Here is a 22,415-nt window from a genome sequence, read left to right as displayed (position 1 = left end):
CGCCAGACTGAGCACAGCTGTTGCACAATTGATCAAGATCCAACAACTTCTGAACACATTACTGTAGGATCAAGGACATTGGTTCGAATCAATTGTATAAAATCAATCAATATAGGAAAGAATCTGAATTCCAATACGCTTACGGCATTCTGTCAAAATCGGAAAGGACAACCTATGACACGTTGTAACTGGGTGTTAAAGTATCGCTGGTGGAGTGCTCAGTTTTGCAATATTTTCGCCATTTTACAAAATACAAATATGCTCATAAGTTTGTCTGGAATAAGTCATAGTCGAACCGGAATATATTTGCCAACTATGTTCTACGTTGGAGGTAAGTTCATAATGTTCTTCATAGCAAGAACAGAAAAAACACTGGCAAAAATGCAACTTTTACTAAAACGCCATATTCCGCGATAGTCCATATTTACATGACTTTGGCGAACACTTTTACCGATAGCACAGTTGATCTAATGTTATCTGCGGTTAGAGGACAGTTTCGAGAACTCTTTTGGCTGGTTGTTTGGTTAAAAAAAACCATAATTTTTAAAATATCGGGATTCAAGCAGGTGACTTGCATGGTGTGCAAAAGATGTTGCAAATTGTCAATGAAAGAGCTTATAAATTAAAATCACGGACATTAAGCTCCACAATAGGCATCTACATTTCAAGCGGAAACGCTTTTCAGAAACATACCCATCTTTTTTTAGCAATCGCTGAAACCTAAATATGCAATTCCAGACGATTAGAAAAAAATAGCGTCAGCATATTTGACTATGAACTTGGGACATCGAAACAAATGCTTGCATTGGTCCCAGACCTATTATAATGATACGATAATTAGGCCCCCAATAATGGCTTTCATTTTAACTGTTATTTATTAAACTGAGATTTTTACTTTTTGAGAAATCAATGAATTTATAGAAAAACTTTTCGGAGATCATCACCTTAGTTGCTCCACCCCTTAAGCTAATATTTCGCAAGAGATAAACGCGGTTGATATTGTTCCTGACTCCGTCAAGTCAGGTATTTTAATATTATGGAGTCAAATACATAAGAGAAGAATTCCATAGGGAATATACTTTATGAATAAAACCAAATGATCTCTCGGTTGGTATAAAACGTGACCACCATTTATTGATTGTCTCCCACGTTTGTTTTTCTTTTAATCCATTAACAATTGGAAATATGATAAGTAGATACTGTCACTTCCAGATTTAATATTCCTTGCAACAGCACAAGGCATATCACACGTAGCATTGACCTGGACCTTCACCAAACTCAGAGCATTGTATTGACCAAACAATGACCAATCATGCATCACTAGTTCGGTCAACATGTACAAAGATTTATTAATAGTGACAGAATATATTTGCATTGTGACTGCCGGTGAGTACTAATTATATTATCTATATTTTGTTTTTCATGTAATATTTGTTTGTGTATAATCCAGGCTATAACCATCGAAATTATACATTCAAATTGTTGTCTCAAAGTTTAAAAAAAGAAAAGAAGAAGCACAGTGACATAATATTTTCTTTGTCAAACAAGTAATGTCTGCGATACCAGAGGCACTTACTGGTTTTTTCCAATGCTAAAAAAAGTATATCCGATTAACTATTGAACGGTTTTGATTACTTCATTCACGCTTGCCGGGTCAAGCGTTTGCATTATTTGGTTCAGGTAAGTCGTGTTCACACAATCGGACATAAGTGAGTTTTTACCGGTAAAAAGCGACTTATAACCGGTATTAGTGACTTATTGCCAGTATTAAGTGACTTAAAAGAAAGTCCACTAATTTGATATGAAATGACATTTTTGCAATAGCAAAGTCAAAATTAGGACTTGCTGTCAATAATATGAAGGAAATATGTGACAGAGGCAAGGTGTGAAATACAAGTAGTATTTGAAGTTACAATAACCTTTGATACCCGACCTGACCTTTCCATCATGGCGACTTATTCGTCTTATGTATTTCTATTATGCTCTCAAGTAAAATAAAATACCAATCTGCACTAAGCAGACAGAATGTTACTTGGCTCCCAGCATGAATTATTGATTTAAATACGGAGGTAAAGAAATGCACAGTTGACTATACGACTATGCAAGCCGTGCAACAATACTCCAAATATTTGCGGTAAATCTGAATAGTGGTCACATGTTGACATATCATGTGTTCGGGAAATCACGTGGCAACATTTATAAGATTTCAGGCTTGTTTACTGGTTAATTGCCATTTGTACTCTTTATTATCTTTGTTAATTAACATATATTTTAAATGCTGATAAATCGTGGTTGGCTGCCCATGATATCTGTTCAATTCAATGTTTTATGAATATAATTCTACCACGCAGAGGGGGTCACACAGCATAATTTCACACCACCTGACTTAGCTAGATTTCGAAGCTCTGCTCTTCAAGTTCATGTAAATTTCAAAGTTTATACACTTAATATATTTAATATGATACTAATTTTTTGTTATAACCAACTGGTAAACGAAATATACTAGCTTATTACCTATACAGAAAGGTGATTATCAGCCTTCACTCAGCAATTTGACATGCCCGGCATATGTAACCATTCTCCGTCTGGATAACATGACTGTCGCCCTCAATACGTCTGGGCACAAATTTAAATAACAATACGCTATTTACATATCAATGCGCCTCATGCTAATGAGTTGGGCCCTCTCCAGGAATTTACTCTATGGTACAACTACAAGCAGGTTTCACTAATCGCATGTGTATGTCTGCAATCATTGATTGGATACAATACCGCTTTTTTCAAAGAAATGAGATATTAATCGTTCTATTCGTCGGCGAAGTGACGTAATAATGTGAAAATCATTTTTGATTATACGCCGTTATAGAAGTGACGTAGTAGGTATCGATGCATTGAACCATAGATGTCAAAGAAATGCTAATCACTTGCACCTGTAAGATTAGTCTCTTTGAAAAGAGCGGTATTGTATTCAATCTATTATATGATTGAAGACAGGTGATGAGTGCAACCTGCTGCAGTGCAGCGCGGTATATTCAAAAATTTGATTCATCTATTGCTATGGTAGTTAATCCGATTATGACGTCACTTTTACGGCGTATAGACGAATCTCACGAGCCATGTCATGGTCAGGATTTGGTCAGCCATTCTGGGTCCCCGCTGCACCAAACTGGTGTTTAGACCGCCAAATTGTGCGAATAAAAGCCGCCTAACGCACAGAGAAGATGCAAGGACGAGGAGGGTTATTAATGGTATACATGGTATACGAGGTATTGTTGGTCCAAGCAGCCAAAATAGATTTTCATTATCTGAATCAATATATTATTGAAAAATAATACTTTGGTATTTTGCAAAAGTTCATTCTACAAATCATATACTTTGAAAACTTGCTTAATTTATTGTTGTTAATGAGTTATGTACGTTTTACAAAAGTGTTGTTGTTTCAGCCCTCTTTACAACATAATATAACTCAAGAACCACAGGACCTATAAAAGTAATGCATCAACACGCAAGAAAATTCAAGGGGTTCGAAATAGTCCTAAATCTTAAACATCATTTTCCGAGTCGTGGAAGTACACCAAATTGGTGTCGGGTGACCTTTGACATTCTTTTGTGGCGAGTGACATGGTCTTTCAATTCACGCCGAGTGTCCTTGACAGGCTTGACTATGCTTCAGTGGTCATCATCAGTGAAATAATTCAAAAGATAACCTCTGCCCCAATAATCCCAAGCTATTGTCTGAAACTGCACCTCGGAAGATGTATGGTAAGAACTCAGTCCTCAAATGATAGTCATATAACGAACAAAAGATAAGTGACTGACTATCATTGAGGACTGAGTTCCGCAGTCTAGGTTCGAAAGAACTGCGCGTAGAACGCGCAGTGTGCACCCGTGCATTTAGACACAATCAATGCATGGTTTCCATTTTTCTAACGCTTGGTCTGATTAGTTATCGCTATCTAATAGTGTATAAAGATAATTTATTTGTTTTATTTATTGATCATTATTGCCAGATTAACAAGATGAAGTTTAAGAGGACTCGACAAGGTGTCATTTGTACACTTGCAATAGCTATTTCCATGCAGGTGTACTTGTTGTATCGCCTGGAATCAGAGGAGAATCACTGCGTGGTTGTTCACTCAATATTCTCGTGTACTGTGCCTCGTCGACCAATAGTAATAATAGCAATGTCACGGAATGACGAGGTATGTGTGAAGGATGCACCTCGCTAAATAATAAGTTTATTTCTAGTAGCAGGTCTGAAAAAAGCAATGCACAATGCACAATGCGGTTTTTTATTTTCATTTTAAATACAAAAACCCCAATTCGAAAAATGTGATATGCGCACCCCCCCAATGAACAAAAACGGCCTCCTGATGCCAATGCGCGCGGGCTTCTAGATATAAACTTGTTTCTTTTTCTGTTGGTCTAAAGTCGTCAATGCCTGATCTTGTCAAAATGTCTTCACCTATGCAGGGTGTCCCATTAAAAATTACCGGATGAATGAATTTGAACATAAATCGAGAAATATATATATAAATCAAAACTTTAAAATGTAGTGCGTAGCTCATTTTTTCGTGCATCTGTTTGATTCGGTTGACTGGTTGCGAAAAATCAACGCAGTTCATTCCAAGTTTGATCTACAGGGACTTTTTACATACTCGCTCACCCCTTCTTAAAGTTTGTGTTCCTCATTTAATTTAGTCCTCTTTATCTATTCTATAATCCGGCGGTGTTATGTTATGCATGCTTTCACTGAAGATGAACAACAGTTTGTCCTAGAAAACTTTGATTTCTGCTATTGGAAGTTTCCAAGCTTTAATTCTTCAAGTTGTGCAAATATGATATTTTAATATCGTGCAGTTTTGCAAAAAAACACCCAAAAAAACATATTGTTTAAAAAGGACGAAAATGTTACGCCCCCATTGGTTGACATTGGTTAAATAAGCTGTATTTTTGCTTGAAATGTGCCGCTTTTTGTCCGCCATTTTTATTTTCAGACGACTTGACATTGTTATGTCATTTAGTAGACTTGCTTACCAGTCGTTTTTATTATCCTAACTACAGTTCATACATTGACATATGAACTCCGACGTAGGTTGTGAGAAAATTCTTTTGGGTTGATTGATATTCATGTTTCAGTATATGTATCACCACTTCCAGTTGTTATTTAATGTCCTTGTTTAGGTCACTCTTGCAGTGCAAAATTAAAATTTGCGCGTCACTGTGTGCGCCTTGAATTTATACGCACACACAATATTTACGCAAACAGAAAATACGCCATTGTAATTTTATTTTATTTGTAATGTAATTTTATTATTCGCATCTGACGATACAAATAATTGCAGTAATGCCAAAAAATAACCTTTCCTTTAACAGAATAGATATCGAGGCGGCATTCAAATAGCTATGGATACGTTTTCAAGACTGGGTTTTGGTATACATATATCATACGAAGAGACTAAACCAGACCATTGTGATATTCTGTGGTCTCATACTTACCCCTTTCAGCATGACAAAATAGTGCAACTCTTCACCAATCCGAAACACAATGTAAAGGTATGCATTAAACATACAAGCAAAATCAGTCGGAACACGGAAATTAAATGTTCAGTTTCTTATAGCATAGTAAAAACATATTACAAAGCTGCAGTTTGCTAAAACCCTATTGAAATTGAACAACCAGTTCCAAAGATATGAGCAATTAAAGACTTTCCAAAACAAGGGAAAACATAGGGAAATATTTGCTTTGTTTGGCTATAACTCAAAATCAATATTTCCGAGTTACGACTGATTTTGCTGTGTGCAATTTGTGTTCATTTTTATGGAGAGGATTTTAAGATATCACCTTGTGAAAAATTATAAGTTTCTTTTTGAGGCCAGTTTACTTACCGGGCAAAAATTCAAAGTTGATTTGCACAAAACATTACTTTACCTGGGCACGTGCATTATGGCAATAGTTAAGCGTTATTAAGAAAATATTTGTGTTCAGGGAAGTGGGATGGCTGTATCGATATTTTTCAAGCTTGAGCCATTAGATTAGACACAGATTGCTAGTTCTTGTTTCTTTAGAGAATGACAAGAGAGTAACATGAGTTTTAAAACTTTTCATGGCCTTTAGGCTGCGATCACATAAATTATACTGTATACGGTATACGGTATTCGCTATACGATATACGCTCATTCGATAAGGCTGAGTTCACATAGGAGTATACTATTTGAACTCAGCCTGATCGAATGAGCATATATCGTATAGCATACCGTATACAGTATACTTCAATGCGATTGCAGCCTTATATAAGCCGAAATATAAATGTTGTTAAAACGTTTTGAATAAACCCAGAGCGTGTTTATAACTCGTTTATAACCTTTTTAAACATTTTGGTGTTTGCTGGGAAGGCGCCCTCACACTCAACAGAAACAGGGAATGGGCCGGTCACATGATAGCCGTAGCTTATCACTGCCTATTAAAACATTTGCATATAGATAACATTTGGTCAAAATATGGATTTAGACGGTTCCTATATTCGTGTGTTAAATTGTGAAAATAATATACTCGTATAACCGTCACGAATTGTATTTTTCAGATCAATCATTTTCCAGGAATATTTTGTATATGCAATAAATTGTTTCTCAGCACTGCTTCACCTACCAGTAAATACATACCAACAACATTCAAAATGCCAGATGACAGGAAAAAGTTTAGAGACGAAGTAAGTGCTCCTTCTGCATGTATGAAAATGCTTTAAGCTAAGATATATACCATAATTTTCTGGGGTTCGGAAAATACCAGATTTCTTATGGTAACATTTCAACTCTTTACAACTTAGATACATATTGTTTTTGCATGCTGGCTATAACTTTTGTTTTGATTGTATTTGTTCACAATGTCAAGAGCTACCTCAAGATACACTGACTGAACAATTCTGGGCTTGCGTGTACTGATTTTAATGTATTTTTGTTTTTTATCGGGGCACAGATAGCACTATAGACGAATCCATTTTCACGCATTCCTACACCTCAATGGCAGCCATAGCTGGGTCCCCCCTTAGGTCTATCCCACCTAAAATGTGAAATGATGTGGCCTTGGTGGGGATATTAAACTGCATTCCATCACCCATGTTACACGTAGTCAAAAGAATGATGAAAGTTTACAACACAATACAATTCAACATCGATTTTTAAACGGATTTAATCCACCCAATTGGGCAGTAACAACACCAGTTTGGTGCAGACGGGACCCAGTAATGGCCGACTGAATTCTGACCATCACTTGGCTCGTTGGATTCGTATAGACGAATCCCACGAGCCAAGTGACGATCAGAATTTAGTCGGCCTTGATTGGGTCCCCGGCGCACCAAACTGGTGTTGTGACTGCCAAATTGGGTGGACCATGCACTTAATCCAAATCACAATACTAGAGTGTTGCAAAAAATTAACAAGAGAGTTAGTTGTCTGTTAAAATCAGAATTTTCCATTGTAAATAAAATCTCAAACGTCAAAAAAGTGAGGTTTCTGGCAACATTTAGGCAGAAATACTTGATACTCATGCACTACGGTTGGTAATGTCTTCATACTAATATCATAAAAATGCATCATCATCCCCTAGGTGGATAAAAGCCTTATTTTTCATACTATATTAAATTAAAAACCTGAAAATTGGGCAATTTTCCTGGCAACACTGCTCCCACGTATGAAAATTACTTTATAACAGCACCTGAAAAGGCAAAGCTACTGGCAACACTGGTTTTGAAACCAATGCAAATCATGTCACACCATGCACTTAACCCAAATAACAATACTAGAGTGTTGCATAAAATTAACAAGAGAGTTGTCTGTTAAAATCAGCATTTTCCATTCTAAATAAAATCTCAAACGTCAAAAAAGTGAGGTTTCTGGTAACATTTAGGCAGAAATACTTGATACTCATGCACTACAGTTGGTAATGTCTTCATACTAATATCATAAAAATGCATCATCATCCCCTAGGTGGATAAAAAGCCTTATTTTTCATAATATATTAAATTAAAAACCTGAACATTGTGCAATTTTCCTGACAACACTGCTCCCACGTATGAAAATTACTTTATAACAGCACCTGAAAAGGCAGAGCTACTGGCAACACTGGTTTTGAAACCAATGCAAATCATGTCACACCATGCACTTAATCCAAATAACAATACTAGAGTGTTGCATAAAATTAACAAGAGAGTTGTCTGTTAAAATCAGCATTTTCCATTGTAAATAAAATCTCAAACGTCCAAAAATGAGGTTTCTGGCAACACTTAGGCAGAAATACTTGATACTCATGCACTAGAGTTGGTAATGTCTTCATACTAATATCATAAAAATGCATCATCATCCCCCTAGGTGGATAAAAGCCCTTATTTTTCATAATATATTAAATTAAAAAACTGAAAATTGTGCAATATTTCTGGCAACACTGCTCCCACGTATGACAATTACCAAAACTTTTTTTTCATGATATTACTAGACCAACATCTTATCTACTTACCCTGAGCAGATAATTGTGAGAAAAGTGTTACTTTGGGGGTTACATCAATTTTCCCAACACAAGTTTTGGCATGGCCGAAAATAATGAAAAACACCAGTGTTGCCAGTAGCTTTGTCTTTTCAGGTGCTGGTATAAAGAAACAGCGAAACCAGTTTTGCTAGTAACATTGTCTATTCAATGAAGTATAGCGTGAAGTATAGTGGGTCATGGACTGCTATTATTCACATGTCAACAACAGTATTGCTAGAAAACCCACTTTTGTGTTATTGAGGTTAAATTTACTGTTTAAATTAAGTGTAGTATACTTTACTTTGCTCGCTGTGATTTTAACACCAGTGTTGCTAGTAACCTTTTCAGTTTATTTGCGACGGCGAATCTGATGAGTTCGAATTTCAACCAGCCTAATCATGAAGCTCCCGTGGCCAAGCGGTTAAGGTGTAGGTCTCGTAACCCTGAGGTCCTGGATTCAATTCCCAGGCGGGATCATTTTTTCTTCTTGTCTCCTTTATTATTTGCTAAGGCGAACCTGATGATGAATAACAATGTTTATTTATATAATTCCCGTCAATCCTGCCACTATTTTTCCGTGTAATATTTGTAAACTTGTAAAAACAAAGAGTCTGATCAAGCAAACTGTTTCAAAACTTAAGGACATACCGTATGCATATACCTCAACATCGACACCTAAACGTCCGTATATCAAGAAAATTGAAAGCTTTGTGGAAGGTTGTTTCTGTTTAGTTACAAACAATGTTTTGAACAATTTCAAAACATGTAATGTTTTTAAGCACTATGCATGTAAATGTCGGTTGGCAATCTTGTATCTTCCGTAATGTGAGTCATCAAATGAGATGAAAAAGGGTACTCTGCTGCATCATATCTAGTGTATGAACTGCAACAGACATAGCTAACCATGTCACCTCTTTAGATTCCTCTGCAGCTTTCTCAATTGTTTCAAAATAGCTGAAAATGTTACAAGCAACACAGGTGTTGAAATCACTGGCAAAGTAAGGTATACTACACTTAATAATTTAAACAGTAAATTTAACCTCAATAAGTGAGTTTTCTGGCAATACTGTTGTTGACATGTTAATAATAGCAGACCAGGACCCGCTATACTTCACGATTTGAAAAAATTGAGTATACTATGTATACCAGTGCTGTTAACCTCCTTTTCTGTAAGTTTGTCAGTAAGAGTGTCATTATCCTGTAAACTGACTTGAATAGACAATGTTACTAGCAACACTGGTTTCGCTGTTTCTTAATAACAGCACCTGAAAAGGCAAAGCTACTGGCAACACTGGTGTTGAAACCAATGCAAGTCATGTCACACCATGCACTTAATCCAAATCACAATACTGGAGTGTTGCATAAAATTAACAAGAGAGTTGTCTGTTAAAATCAGTATTTTCCATCATCAATAAAATCTCAAACGTCAAAAATGTGAGGTTTCTGGCAACACTTAGGTAGAAATACTAGATACTCATGCACTACAGTTGGTAATGTCTTCATACTAATATCATAAAAATGCATCATCATCCCCTAGGTGGATAAAAGCCTTATTTTTCATAATATATTAAATTAAAAACCTGAAAATTGTGCAATTTTCCTGGCAACACTGCTCTCCCACGTATGAAAATTACTTTATAACAGCACCTGAAAAGGCAACGCTACTGGCAACACTGGTGTTGAAACCAATGCAAATCATGTCACACCATGCACTTAATCCAAATAACAATACTAGAGAGTTGCATAAAATTAACAAGAGAGTTGTCTGTTAAAATCAGCATTTTCCATTGTAAATAAAATCTCAAACGTCAAAAAGTGAGGTTTCTGGCAACACTTAGGCAGATATACTTGATACTCATGCACTAGAGTTGGTAATGTCTTCATACTAATATCATAAAAATGCATCATCATCCCCTAGGTGGATAAAAGCCCTTATTTTTCATAATATATTAAATTAAAAAACTGAAAATTGTGCCATTTTCCTGGCAACACTGCTCCCACGTATGAAATTTACCAAAACTTTTTTTTCATGATACTACTAGACCAACATCTTATCTACTTACCCTGAGCAGATAATTGTGAGAAAAGTGTTACTTTGGGGGTTACATCAATTTTCCCAACACAAGTTTTGGCATTGCCGAAAATAATGAAAAACACCCCTATTTTACATAATAGTTTCACCCATTTCTGAAAATGATTTGTTTGTGTTTACACGATTTTTATAGAGGGGAAGGATATCTTATTCGGTGTATAAAAGAAGGGTACTGAACATTATTTCCTTCATCCTGAAATCTGACCTGATATTTCTACATTTTGCTACATGGGAAAATGCTGAAAATGCTGAAAATTGGGCAAATTGACATTTTCGCTGTTGCCATGGCAACCAAGGGTTTAGAGCCGATATGACTGTCACTCCTGTAGACTCTGACCCAAGGTGCATCCACACACAAAGTATTAAGAAAAATCATTTTTTGAAGTCTGCCAACATTTTTTGAAAATATCTGATTTTTACTGCATAGTGTTCTTAACGTGTTTATGCTGCGCTTATTTTTGAGAGGATATATCTACTTACAAATTATATCATAATTTTTCCAATTATATCCTTGCTTTAGGTATTGAACAAAACTAAAAATGGCAAGAATGAACAAGTATGGGTCGAGAAAAAGACTCTGCACAGGAACGTTACAATCAAGGACGCACACGGTAAATATTTAATATGAGAAATAAAACAAGGGAAAAAGTTAACCCTACTAGCATGCCTACGCCTTGCATAGGAAAGCAGAACAAATTAAGCATGTCGCAGTTCAAGCATGCTTGTTTTTATTTACTCTTATCGCTGATTTTGTCATTAATACAGCCTAAGGCTGATTTTTACACTGTATGTTTGTTAGGTCTGCTTTATGCAAGTGCAATCGTGTGAAAATCAGAAGCAAAATGAGGGCGTCCTCAACGGCCAATGTTACATTTCTGCTTTAACGGAACCGGTCAAGAAACCAGGAAATTCAGTAATCAATTTAAATTTTTTATTGTTTCTTCTAGAGATTGACCTTGACGGTAAAGGAATCATTCAAAAGTTTATTCACAACCAGTTTCTTCTTCATGGTCACGTGATCAGCTTGGGCGTCATGGTGATTATCACTTCCGTTTCGCCGTTGAGGGCGTATACATTAGACAATGGCTGGATGGTCAGGATCGCAAACAAACCATATCATCCCGTAAATTATAGTGATTTTGAGACGTTCATAAGCAATTCAAGGTCAACCAGTTTGTATGAAGTAAGTTTGTATGCTTGTTTAATAGGGTTACCCGGGAGCTCGCTTAGGTCGTTTAGGAGTAATCACGCACGCTTTTTTTTTAGATCTTAGGGGGTAGTAACGGGTTTGATGTGACCTTTGACGGATTATGTATATTAAAAATATGTGGTAAATAATGGACCTATTTTTGTTTACAGTTTGAACCCATGCGAAGATTCTTTGATAACACAGGCTATTCAAGAAGGCAAGCTTTGTTCGCCCATTTGCTCTCAGATCTAGGTAAGTTTGACTATTTTAATATCATCAGGAAAACTCTTAAAAGAGTTTGCCTGATGAAATTTGTGTCGTTATTTCCCGGCGTTATTTGCTATAATTATTTACAGATAATTGACCTTTATTTACATTAAATAATATTTTTGCCCAGTACTACATTTATTGACCTTTTCGGTAAACCCCATAAACCTTTGAAATGCGCAGTAACAATATTCAGTATTAAACGATGTGCACATCGGCATGACGTCAAATGACGACATCTCAGATCTACCTTAAAAGGCTTATGGGATTTATTATTACTAAAAAGGTCAAATAACATTTAGAGACATTTTGCCTATTAAATTTAATCGATATAATTTATTTTTGTACTGATCAAGACACTTTAGAACCAGAATTATTTACCTTAAATGGACAATCATAAGCAACATTGTAACTTCTGGACTTTCTTCTGCATTCTCTATTGTACACATCTAACATCTAAAAATAACACATAAACAATTGCACAAACTCCTTGATATCACCCGGTTACATTATACATTTGTTTCAGGAATAGAACAATCTAAGGTTCAATCCATCAGAGAACAAGTGTTCGACGCAGTACAGGATGTAGTGTATAACAGACGGGATATACTCAACACTTTGGGGAATGTAAAAATACGGATTGGAAAAGAGTATGTGATTCACCCAAGAGTACCGACTCAAAATTGCCATGTGTGTAACGCTATGGATAATCTGTCATTTTGGTTAGTCGATCAAGGAGGGCAACTAGTATGTCTCTGTCGTTTTTGGTTTTTTTTTGGCAGGAGCCAAAATCGAACGATGATTTGCATCTCCAAGCTGCGATACACGCAGAACGAAAAAAAAAAAAAAAAAAAAAAACCCTAAAAAAAGAACTAAAAACAGCACGGTAAATCAAATATTGTTGGGCGCATAGCGAAATTATCCGGAAGTACACTACTTTATTTGCCCTCCTTGGGCAACTAGCAAACACAGCGGAGTTGGTACTCTTTGGTTCTACCTCATTGAGTGGTACACTATTTGCCCTCCATGAGTGACACACAAACACAGCTGAGTTGGTACTCTTTGGTTCTACCTCTTTAGGAGGTACACTATTTGCCCTCCATTAGCAACACACAAACAGAGGTACACTATTTGCCCTCCATGAGTGACACACAAACATGGCAGAGTCAGTACTCTTTTGTTCTACCTCATTGGGAGGTACACTATTTGCCCTCCATGAGCGACACGCAAACACAGCGGAGTTGGTACTCTTTCATTCTAACTCATTGGGTTCACTTCAAATTTGGTAGTACACCTAGTATAGACCACTTGGCATGTGACGTCATTGACCGGCAGTATGCGCGCGAATTATGGCAATTTCCATTGTTCTTTGCCCTGCAGTGTGCGTACGCATCGTAGTTTGCTAAGGGCACGTGCATTTTAAATGAAATATGTGAGTTTTTGGGAGACTCCGGATGTCTACCCGAAAACTTTTGGATAACTTAATTAGGTATCCGCAAGGTATCCGCTAGCGGGCACTTTCGGATAACTCTGGAAAAGGTATCCGAAAGGTTTCTAATGACCACCGAATGGTCATCGGGCGGTCACCGGGAAACTTTTCTTTTTGCTATGGGTAGATGTCATGTTTGTTCCCATGCACAATATACGTCATTTCCATGATCATTAGGAATCCTACACGGATTTTACGGCAGAGTGTGCCAAGCGTTCCAAGTACTTATTTCCAAGATTGTAGTTAAACATTTGCGAAAAGTTTCTAAAATTCATCCAATTCACCTTTATTTTTAATTGAATCAATAATTTCCAAGTCCACAAAATTAGCATAATTTTGGCTTTGTTTTTTGTCAAAATTTGCATACTTCCCGGGTAAGTTTTTATAATCCCAGATGCACATCCCAGCCTGATCGAAAACCGGTTCTAATCCGGCTCGGTGGCATATGGATATCATTCACTATAGAATGAACTGCATTAAGGGGGTACTACACCCCTGGCCAATTTTTGCATTTTTCTCAAAAATTATAGCACATTGATGACAAGTAAGATATGTATATTATAGGGGCCAGGACCACAACTACTGTACTGAAAATTCAGCAACTCAGAGTAAGTAGTTATTGATTTATTGATTAAATATTGGTTTTCCCTCATTTTTGATTGTAACTCCATAAACGTTGTCTGTGCTGAAATAAAATTTCCAGTGCAGTAGTTGTAGTCCTTGCCCCTACAATATACATAGATTACTTGTCCCCAATGCGCTATAATTTTTGAGAAAAATGCAAACATAGGCACACAATTTGGCAGGGGTGTAGTACCCCTTTAAGGAACAATGTTCGTGCTAAAATAAATACATTTTCTTTTTCAACCGATATAGTACAAGCTTTTTCGAAGTGATGAGGTGGGACTTTATTATAGATGAGAACATGAAAGTCTACTTGATTGAGGTACGGTATAAAAGTATGACATAATTGTATTTATTTATTTCATTCTCTACTCAATTCACAAAGACAAAGTGCAGAAGGAAAGCTCAGATTTATAGCTAACATTATAGAGTAGCCACAAGTGTTCTATTTAACAATTTCGTAGGACAGATGTTTCAAATGGACAAATCACATATCACAATGTGCAGAAGAGTCTAGAGAATCTTTGTTAAATTGTCAACCCGCGTGTTATATTCCATTTCCATGGCAACGGTCATACATTTTGAGGATTTTTGTAATTTTAACCCAAAATGCCACATTTTTAATTAGCTATTTCTTTGCAACTTCAAAATTGGTGCGCGGAATATAAGATACACGGGCAAATTTATGAACAAAATCATTACTTATTTCAAGATATTTGATTTATGGGTAACTTTTATCCCGTGTTGCCCAAACATTTTACATGGGAAATGTTTTGATTTATGCGTTGTGAAAAAAATATGAATTTATTGAAATGGATGTTTGGATAAAAAATGTCATTACAAAATTTTTGCGGTGAACGATAATTTGTATACCGATAATTTGGTCTAAAAAATGGGCGAAAATTAAATTGCCTTCGCTGAGGCAAAGGCGCACCCGCAAAACCGTTCTTTTGTTGTGATTGTGGTTTTTGTGATGTGCATTCTTAAATTGTTATAGATTGACGTTGGGCCATATGGGTGCAGCACGTCACTAAGAAGACCCGGTAGGTAGAAGACCGCTATTCAGAAAACCCATTATTCAGTAGGCTCGCTAGTCAGAATTTTCTGATTTTCTGAGTAGCAATACCTTCTGATGAACGGGTTTTCTGATTAGCGGGTCTTTTGGTTAGCGGGTCATTTTAGATGAAAACAAGCTCGCTATTCAGAATTTGACGGGTTTTCTGAATAGTGGGCCTTGTGAATAACGGGTCTTAGGCCGTGCCGGCCGCTTGCGCAACAATGACACAAACTGTCACTATTACAATAACCAATTGTACATCGGTTCGTTTTGATATTTTCATACAGGCAAATATGTCACCAGACCTTTTAAGTTCACATTTCTTGATTCGAGCCAAGAATTACAACGTTATTTTCAACAGTATTACCACAATAGGCTACCGTTATGGCAGTAGAAATAACAATGGGTCAGTATGTAACGTCGAAAAAAAAAGAATAACGCTTTTAATAAAAACACGCCCTCTGGACGTTGATAATGTCGATGGTGTGATAGGCAAGAGATTATTTAATTCCCAAGTTTGATTAGGGTATCTTTGCAACTATAATTAAAGACCGAATTAAAAATACTAGTTTGCGTCTGACGTCAGGGCAAAGGCGCGACGTGATTGGTTGCTGACCTGCGCAGTACGGCACTTTTTGGTATGGTTGACATGACGTCATACGCAAACTAGTCTTTTTAATTAATCAATTATACTCACGTCTATCTATTTATTTATTTCCCTTTTGCATACATACAAAGCATCCGAGATACAGATATAAATGTGGATTCGAAAGTCTGTTTCACCGAAAGTTGTCAAGACTGTATGCTGAAGGTAAGTTTTCGGAAAAAAAAAAAAAAAAAAAAAAAATAATAATAATAATAATAAAATAAAATAAAATAAAATAAAATAAAATAAAATAAAATAAAATAAAATAAATAAATAAATAAATAAATAAATAAATAAATAAATAAATAAATAAATAAATAAATAAAATCTCCAACAAAGCCATTGTAGATTTTAAATGGAATCATTCATTCAGGTAACCGTATTTGAAATTACTGTCTGGAAGGTTACGGTCATGTCATTAAAGTGGTCTATAAATATGAATTGGAACAGCCCATTTGTGATGCGATCAAGCAAAATCAGTCGGAACTCGGTAATATTGACTTTAAGTTATAGCCAAACAAAGGAAATAATTCCTTTTGTTTCCTTTTGTTTTGGAAACTCTTTAGTTGCTCATATCTTTGGAACTGGTTGTTCAATTTCAATGGGGCTTTCTGCAAAATCCAGCTCTGTGAATGCTTTTTACTATCCTGTAAGAAACTGAAAATTTATTATTGCCGAGTTCCGACTGATTTTGCTTGATCGCATCTCATTTTAGTATTATCCGTCATTAATGCATGAAAGTAAGGCACAGCGTCTTTTTTGGTCCTATAGCGCTGTCGGTGCCCAGAGAGGTCCGATGGTACCTAACCCGACACCGATAGTTCTATAGGACCAAATCCGATGTGTTGCCTAACAGTTAGCTATTATAATACCTCATGTATAAGATATCGCAATCAGTTCAGAATAATACTAGTCATTCTACTAGTCATTCACTCTTCCCTGGTAGGAGAGTGAGAGTTCATAAGGCAAATGGTGAAACACGTGGTCACTTCAATGGTCACATTGTGTCACTGAGATGATATACCCACCAGACGCAATTGATTTATTCCATTTAACGTATGAAATATTTCAATTTAGACTTATTTTGATGTTTCAAAAAATATACAAAGAAAAAAAAAGATCTCTGAGGTACACGAAAATGATTCATACTGCAGTTACTGTCCGTTTTCCTATACACAATACACAGTGCTCTTACCATTGACGCGTGACCTCTACAAATAGCGTACGTTAGAAGTATGGGGATTTGCCTAGTTAACGTCGCTGTGTGAAAAATAACCGGCCAATATTAAAAGTATTCTTCTAAAATTCTAGAAAATATAGTTTTGTAACTGGTCCTAAATTTTTAGCTAATTTAGATGTTTGGAAATATTCGTACTTTGGTATTTTAGGAAGGATATGTAAACGACAGAAAACACCAAAAATATGAAGAAATTATTTCCAAACCGTGTTAAGTCAACAATCATTATGTTGCTCATTTTCAAGAATGCTGGTTAACAAAAAGCAGACCATTGTCTCATTTCGTGAACAAAGGTCCACATACCATTGTTTCCTTGCGTTTCCTTTATAATCGGTTACCCAACTGAAGCTATAATACCAGCTCATTGGGATACCGCACATATAAAACAGACACATGTGCACAACCAGAGAAGATCTGATTTAATCAGTTGAGCTGTTTTCAATGAGTGTTATCTTGGTTTAATAGCTTTTAATGGGGTTTAAGTCCTGCAAATGTCGTGGTGAATTCTACTGTAGACATGACTGCATCATGTTTGATGATGGTATTCATCATTTGCCGAGGCGCCGTATTTAGCGTTAGCTTTGGATATTTAATTATTTTCGTGATTTCCCCCTTACCTGGGTAAAAATGGGATAAAATAAAATGTTTCGAACAGAATCTTATTGAAAATTACCTTGGAAAATGTGTGGAAATGTTTCGAACTACTCTTTAAACGCCCGTTTATTCTATCATTGTCTCGCTAAGCTATGTCAATCTAGGTCAAGTGAGATGGTATACCAGAAATTAAATCCCATCTATAATTCCATAAGGCTGCGTTCACATAGAAGTATACTATTCGGGTATACGGTGCACGTTTTACAGGTGCACGCGTATATAATTCAATCGAGCAAGGCAATTTCATAGTACCGGGTCACTTAAGGCTACGATCGCATAGAAGTATACTATTCGGGTATACGATGCACGTTTTGCAGGTGCACGCGTATAGATTAAATCGAGCAAGGTAATTTCATAGTACCGGGTCACATAAGAGCTATTCGAAAAGGCCGTATACCTGCGTATAGTATAGTATAGTGGGAATCGCGCGTGTTCGATTTTAGTGCAGCGTATACCGTCCAAATTTTAAAAACCTAAACCATATGTGGGCAAATTCATTTTTTTAATAGATGCACTATCTAATTCTGCACATTATGACACCTCATTGAATGCAATGTGACCTCAAGAAGTAAAGTTACACGCATTTGATAAGACGAAGAAAATGGGTAAACTGACATACTCGCTATTCGCTATACGAAATACGCTCATTCGATCAGTCTGAGTTCACATAGTATACTCCTATATGAACTCAGCCTGATCGAATGAGCGTATTTCGTATAGCGAATACCGTATACCGTATACTTCTATGTGAACTCAGCCTAATGCAGAGATGTTCACTTATCCATAACAAATGACATAAACGTTACGATCTTTTGTTATACTGGTATATTTATTATTCACAGGATTGCCTCCTATGTTCAAAATGTTTAGACCGATCAGTGGAGATTAAACAGATGTTACGAACATCATACATGGAACATGTTAACAGACTTGCTCTACGAAGATTATACCCAAAACCTATGGTAAGCAATACGCTTGTCTTATATACTGCGCCAATAAAGTATCCTTACACTTGGAAAAATAATCACAATTTCCAAACTGAACAATATTGGGGTATTTTTTTTTAATACATGCACTATCTAAACCTGCACATTATGACACCACATTGAATCCAATGTGACCTCAAGAAGTAAAGTTACAAGCAATCGAATAGACGAAGGTCCAGTTTTATAAGTGACAAACTGGCCTATACAAGGCGCAAAATGTTTCCAACAAGCGAAACAAAGACACAACACAGTTTCTTCAATGAAGCATTATTTAAAGCTTTTTTTATTTCAGTTTTTTACTTCTATGTACTTTTCATAACTTTCACTTTATTTTTCAGTTCTTTTGTTTCAGGTTTCTTTTGTTCCTTTTGTTTTAAATTAAAGCCAAACGCATAAATTAGCCATTCACCACCCTCAAACCAGATGTCTAGCCTGTGGAGTTTTGAATGGGCCAGTTTGTCACTTTTAAAACTGGACCTTCGTCTAATCAAATGATTGTAACTTTGCTTCTTGAAGTCACGTTGGATTCAATGTGGTGTCATAATGTGCAGGATTAGATAGTGCATCTATTAAAAACAACAAATTTACCCCAATATTGTTCAGTTTGGAAATTGTGATTGTTTTTCCAAGTGTAAGGATATTTTATTGGCGCAGTAGATTAAATTTACACATTCCTATACCTCAATAGCAGATATTACCCCTCCCACGTGAAATGTGAACTAATGCAGGCTTGCCGGGGATTTTAAACTGTATTTCATCACCCACGCTGAAAGCTTACAAGGCATACGATATAAAATCGTTTTTAAGCGACTTTTATCCACCTCTACGCCATTTTGGTGCGGATGGGACCCAATATTTCCATCAAATAACTTTCATTTTGTAGCCTAGATTTAAAAGTATAATCATAGGTAATTTCAATTACCTGGCACGTTAGATAATTTAAATGTGACTATGGAGGTAGAACGTTTTGAATGACCCTCGTATAATCGTAATAAAGTGTTATATTTTCAAGAATTAAGCAGTCAAATTTCAAAATTCATAAAAGTATGAAACCTGTTTTTGTTGTATAAGTGCACAAATTATTCACTCTTGTTTGGCTAATTCAGGAAATAAAATGTAAAAAAAAATAATAAATTTAAAAAGAAGTGGTTTACAACTTTGGTATGTTCACTCTTTTTGTAAATGAACAGAGGACGTTCTGAATAACGTAAACATGTGTCATCAAAATCAAAAACTCATCAATGCCTTATTATGTTTGGATACTTATTCTCCAGATTCAGGACATGGTTCACAAGCGCCTGCAAGAACAAAACTTCAGAAATATTTCACGAGAGCTTATCAATGAAGCATGGATAACAGCAAAGTGCGTGAAAGATGAATATTGGTGCATGTAGAGACTACTGGTACTTGGCCAGCGACAAATAATAATAATAATAACTATTTGAAAGCTGCAACACGAAGACGAAGAAGAACAGAGAAAAGCAAATCTTGATGTTGGAGAAAATTCGCCTAAAATACAGGGAATCTATGTTTTTTCTGTGTACGTGTATAGTATAGTAGGACAAACCAGCAGATCAATTTATAGATATGAAATAACCTTTAACCGAACACATACAATAAAAACATTAAGCTTCGGTAAGAAAATGTTACTAACATACAAACGTTTATCCTTATCCAATTGTAATTTGCAACGGAGGCCATTGCTGCAATGCCGATAAGTACCCGGGCGAGTACTAATAACATAGATAATAATTATTATGTAAATGACAGTGATTATCGTTCATATTTGCACTCGGACCAGAATCTGGTTTTTTTTTTTGTCGGGCTCGAATTTGGACCAGCTCAGCTCGGACACAGACACAAATAACTGATTGCATCCATCATAGCTGTCGCTGCTAACTGAGTCGCTCCTGTGAAGAATACGGTTTTTTTGGGGGAAATTTAGTATATATATCGCTATATATGGGACGTTATTTAGTAGCGTGAGATTTGAAGCATCCTATGTATAAAGGAATATATGAAAATTACCTGTACATCATATACAACGAGTATTTATTTTAATTGAGTGAAAATGAAGACAGAAAAGATCGTGTAAAATCTATGTAAAAAATACATTAAAGGCCACAAAAGACTACTGTTTCATTTTGATTTGGGCGATCTTATCGGGTGGGGGTCCCGAGTAAAAAAAATCACACTTTGAAGAAGAAACCTTAAAAATAAAAAAACCGTGGTGGATTGGTATTTTACCGAACGTAAGAAAAGGAGTCCTATTCGGCCCTGATTTGGTAAAATTATCTAACTTGAAAATTGTTGTTTGGAGAAAAACAGTTTTTAAGTTTGAACACTTTACGTTTTTCTTTTTGAATAAGATACTCGTAAATTATTAAACACATCTAATATCTTAGAAAATATAAAAATCTTATTATTTACAAACAAATTGGCTAATTTGGTTGAGTAATTTTGAAATAACAACCATTTTAGGGGGTTAGATTCTTTTACATTGTTTTATGTCAAAATTTCAAGTTAGATCATTTTACCAAATCAGGGCCGTATTATGATTGGCTAGAAATCGCTCGCTAGATCGCTCATTGGTGAAGTACAAACTCAAAATGTATTATTATTAGGATCATTTGGATATTTTGGATATTATTATGGGTAATTAGGATAATTTTGATATTTTAGATATTTTGGATATTATTATGGTTAATTAGAATAATTTAGATATTTTCGACATTTTGGATATTATTATGCCTCATTAGGATAATTTGGATATTTTAGATATTTGGATATTTTAGATAATTTGGATATTATTATGGCTAACTAGGATAATTTGGATATATCAGATATTTGGATATTTTAGATAATTTGGATATTATTATGGCTAATTAGGATAATTTGAATATTAGATATTTTGTATATTATTATGGCTAATTAGGATAATTTGGATATTTCAGATATTTGGATACTTTAGATAATTCGGATATTATTTGGGCTATTTAGGATAATTTGGATATATTAGATATTCTTCATATTATTATGGCTAATTAGGATAATTTGGATATTTCAGATATTTGGATATTTTAGATAATTTGGATATTATCATGGCTAATAAGGTTAATTTGGATATTTTAGATGTTTTGGATATCATTATATTATGGGTTATTAGGATAATTAGGATATTTTGGATATTATTATGGCAAATTAGGATAATTTGGATATTTGAGATATTTTGGATATTATTATGGCTAATTAGGATAATTTGGATATTTTCGACATTTTGGATATTATTGTGCCTCATTAGGATAATTCGGATATTTCAGATATTTGGATATTTTAGATAATTTGGATATTATTAGGGCTACTTAGGATAATTTGGATATTTTAGATATTTTGCATATTATTATGGCTAATTAGGATAATTTGGATATTTCAGATATTTGGATATTTTAGATAATTTGGATATTATTATGGCTAATTAGGATAATTTGGATATTTCAGATATTTGGATAGTTTAGATAATTTGGATATTATTATGGCTAATTAGGATAATTTGGATATTATTCTGGATAATTAGAACCCAGCATTTCTGCACTTTTTGCTTCAATGTAACACCTTTAATCCAGCATTTTTGCACTTCTTGCTTCAATCCTAAA

At 35.3% G+C, this 22,415-nt stretch overlaps 1 protein-coding gene across 1 annotated transcript; it reads left to right on the top strand.

Annotated features, from left to right (window-relative positions):
* Nucleotides 1–4,016: 4,016 nt before the first annotated feature.
* Nucleotides 4,017–20,933, top strand: LOC140167374 (probable tubulin polyglutamylase ttll-15). Its single transcript, XM_072190681.1, has 12 exons — nucleotides 4,017–4,202; nucleotides 5,377–5,556; nucleotides 6,585–6,710; nucleotides 11,134–11,224; nucleotides 11,561–11,796; nucleotides 11,973–12,054; nucleotides 12,596–12,719; nucleotides 14,435–14,504; nucleotides 15,527–15,645; nucleotides 15,978–16,050; nucleotides 18,619–18,738; nucleotides 20,037–20,933. Exons 1-12 carry the CDS (start codon nucleotides 4,020–4,022, stop codon nucleotides 20,154–20,156), a joined length of 1,524 nt encoding a protein of 507 aa, XP_072046782.1. The 5' UTR covers nucleotides 4,017–4,019; the 3' UTR covers nucleotides 20,157–20,933.
* The last annotated feature ends 1,482 nt before the right edge of the window (nucleotides 20,934–22,415 follow it).

This window comes from Amphiura filiformis, chromosome 13 (genome assembly GCF_039555335.1).
Source record: "Amphiura filiformis chromosome 13, Afil_fr2py, whole genome shotgun sequence".
NCBI lineage: Eukaryota > Metazoa > Echinodermata > Ophiuroidea > Amphilepidida > Amphiuridae > Amphiura > Amphiura filiformis.
Note: the sequence above shows the minus strand (reverse complement) of the source record. Positions and strands in the feature narration are given on the sequence as shown.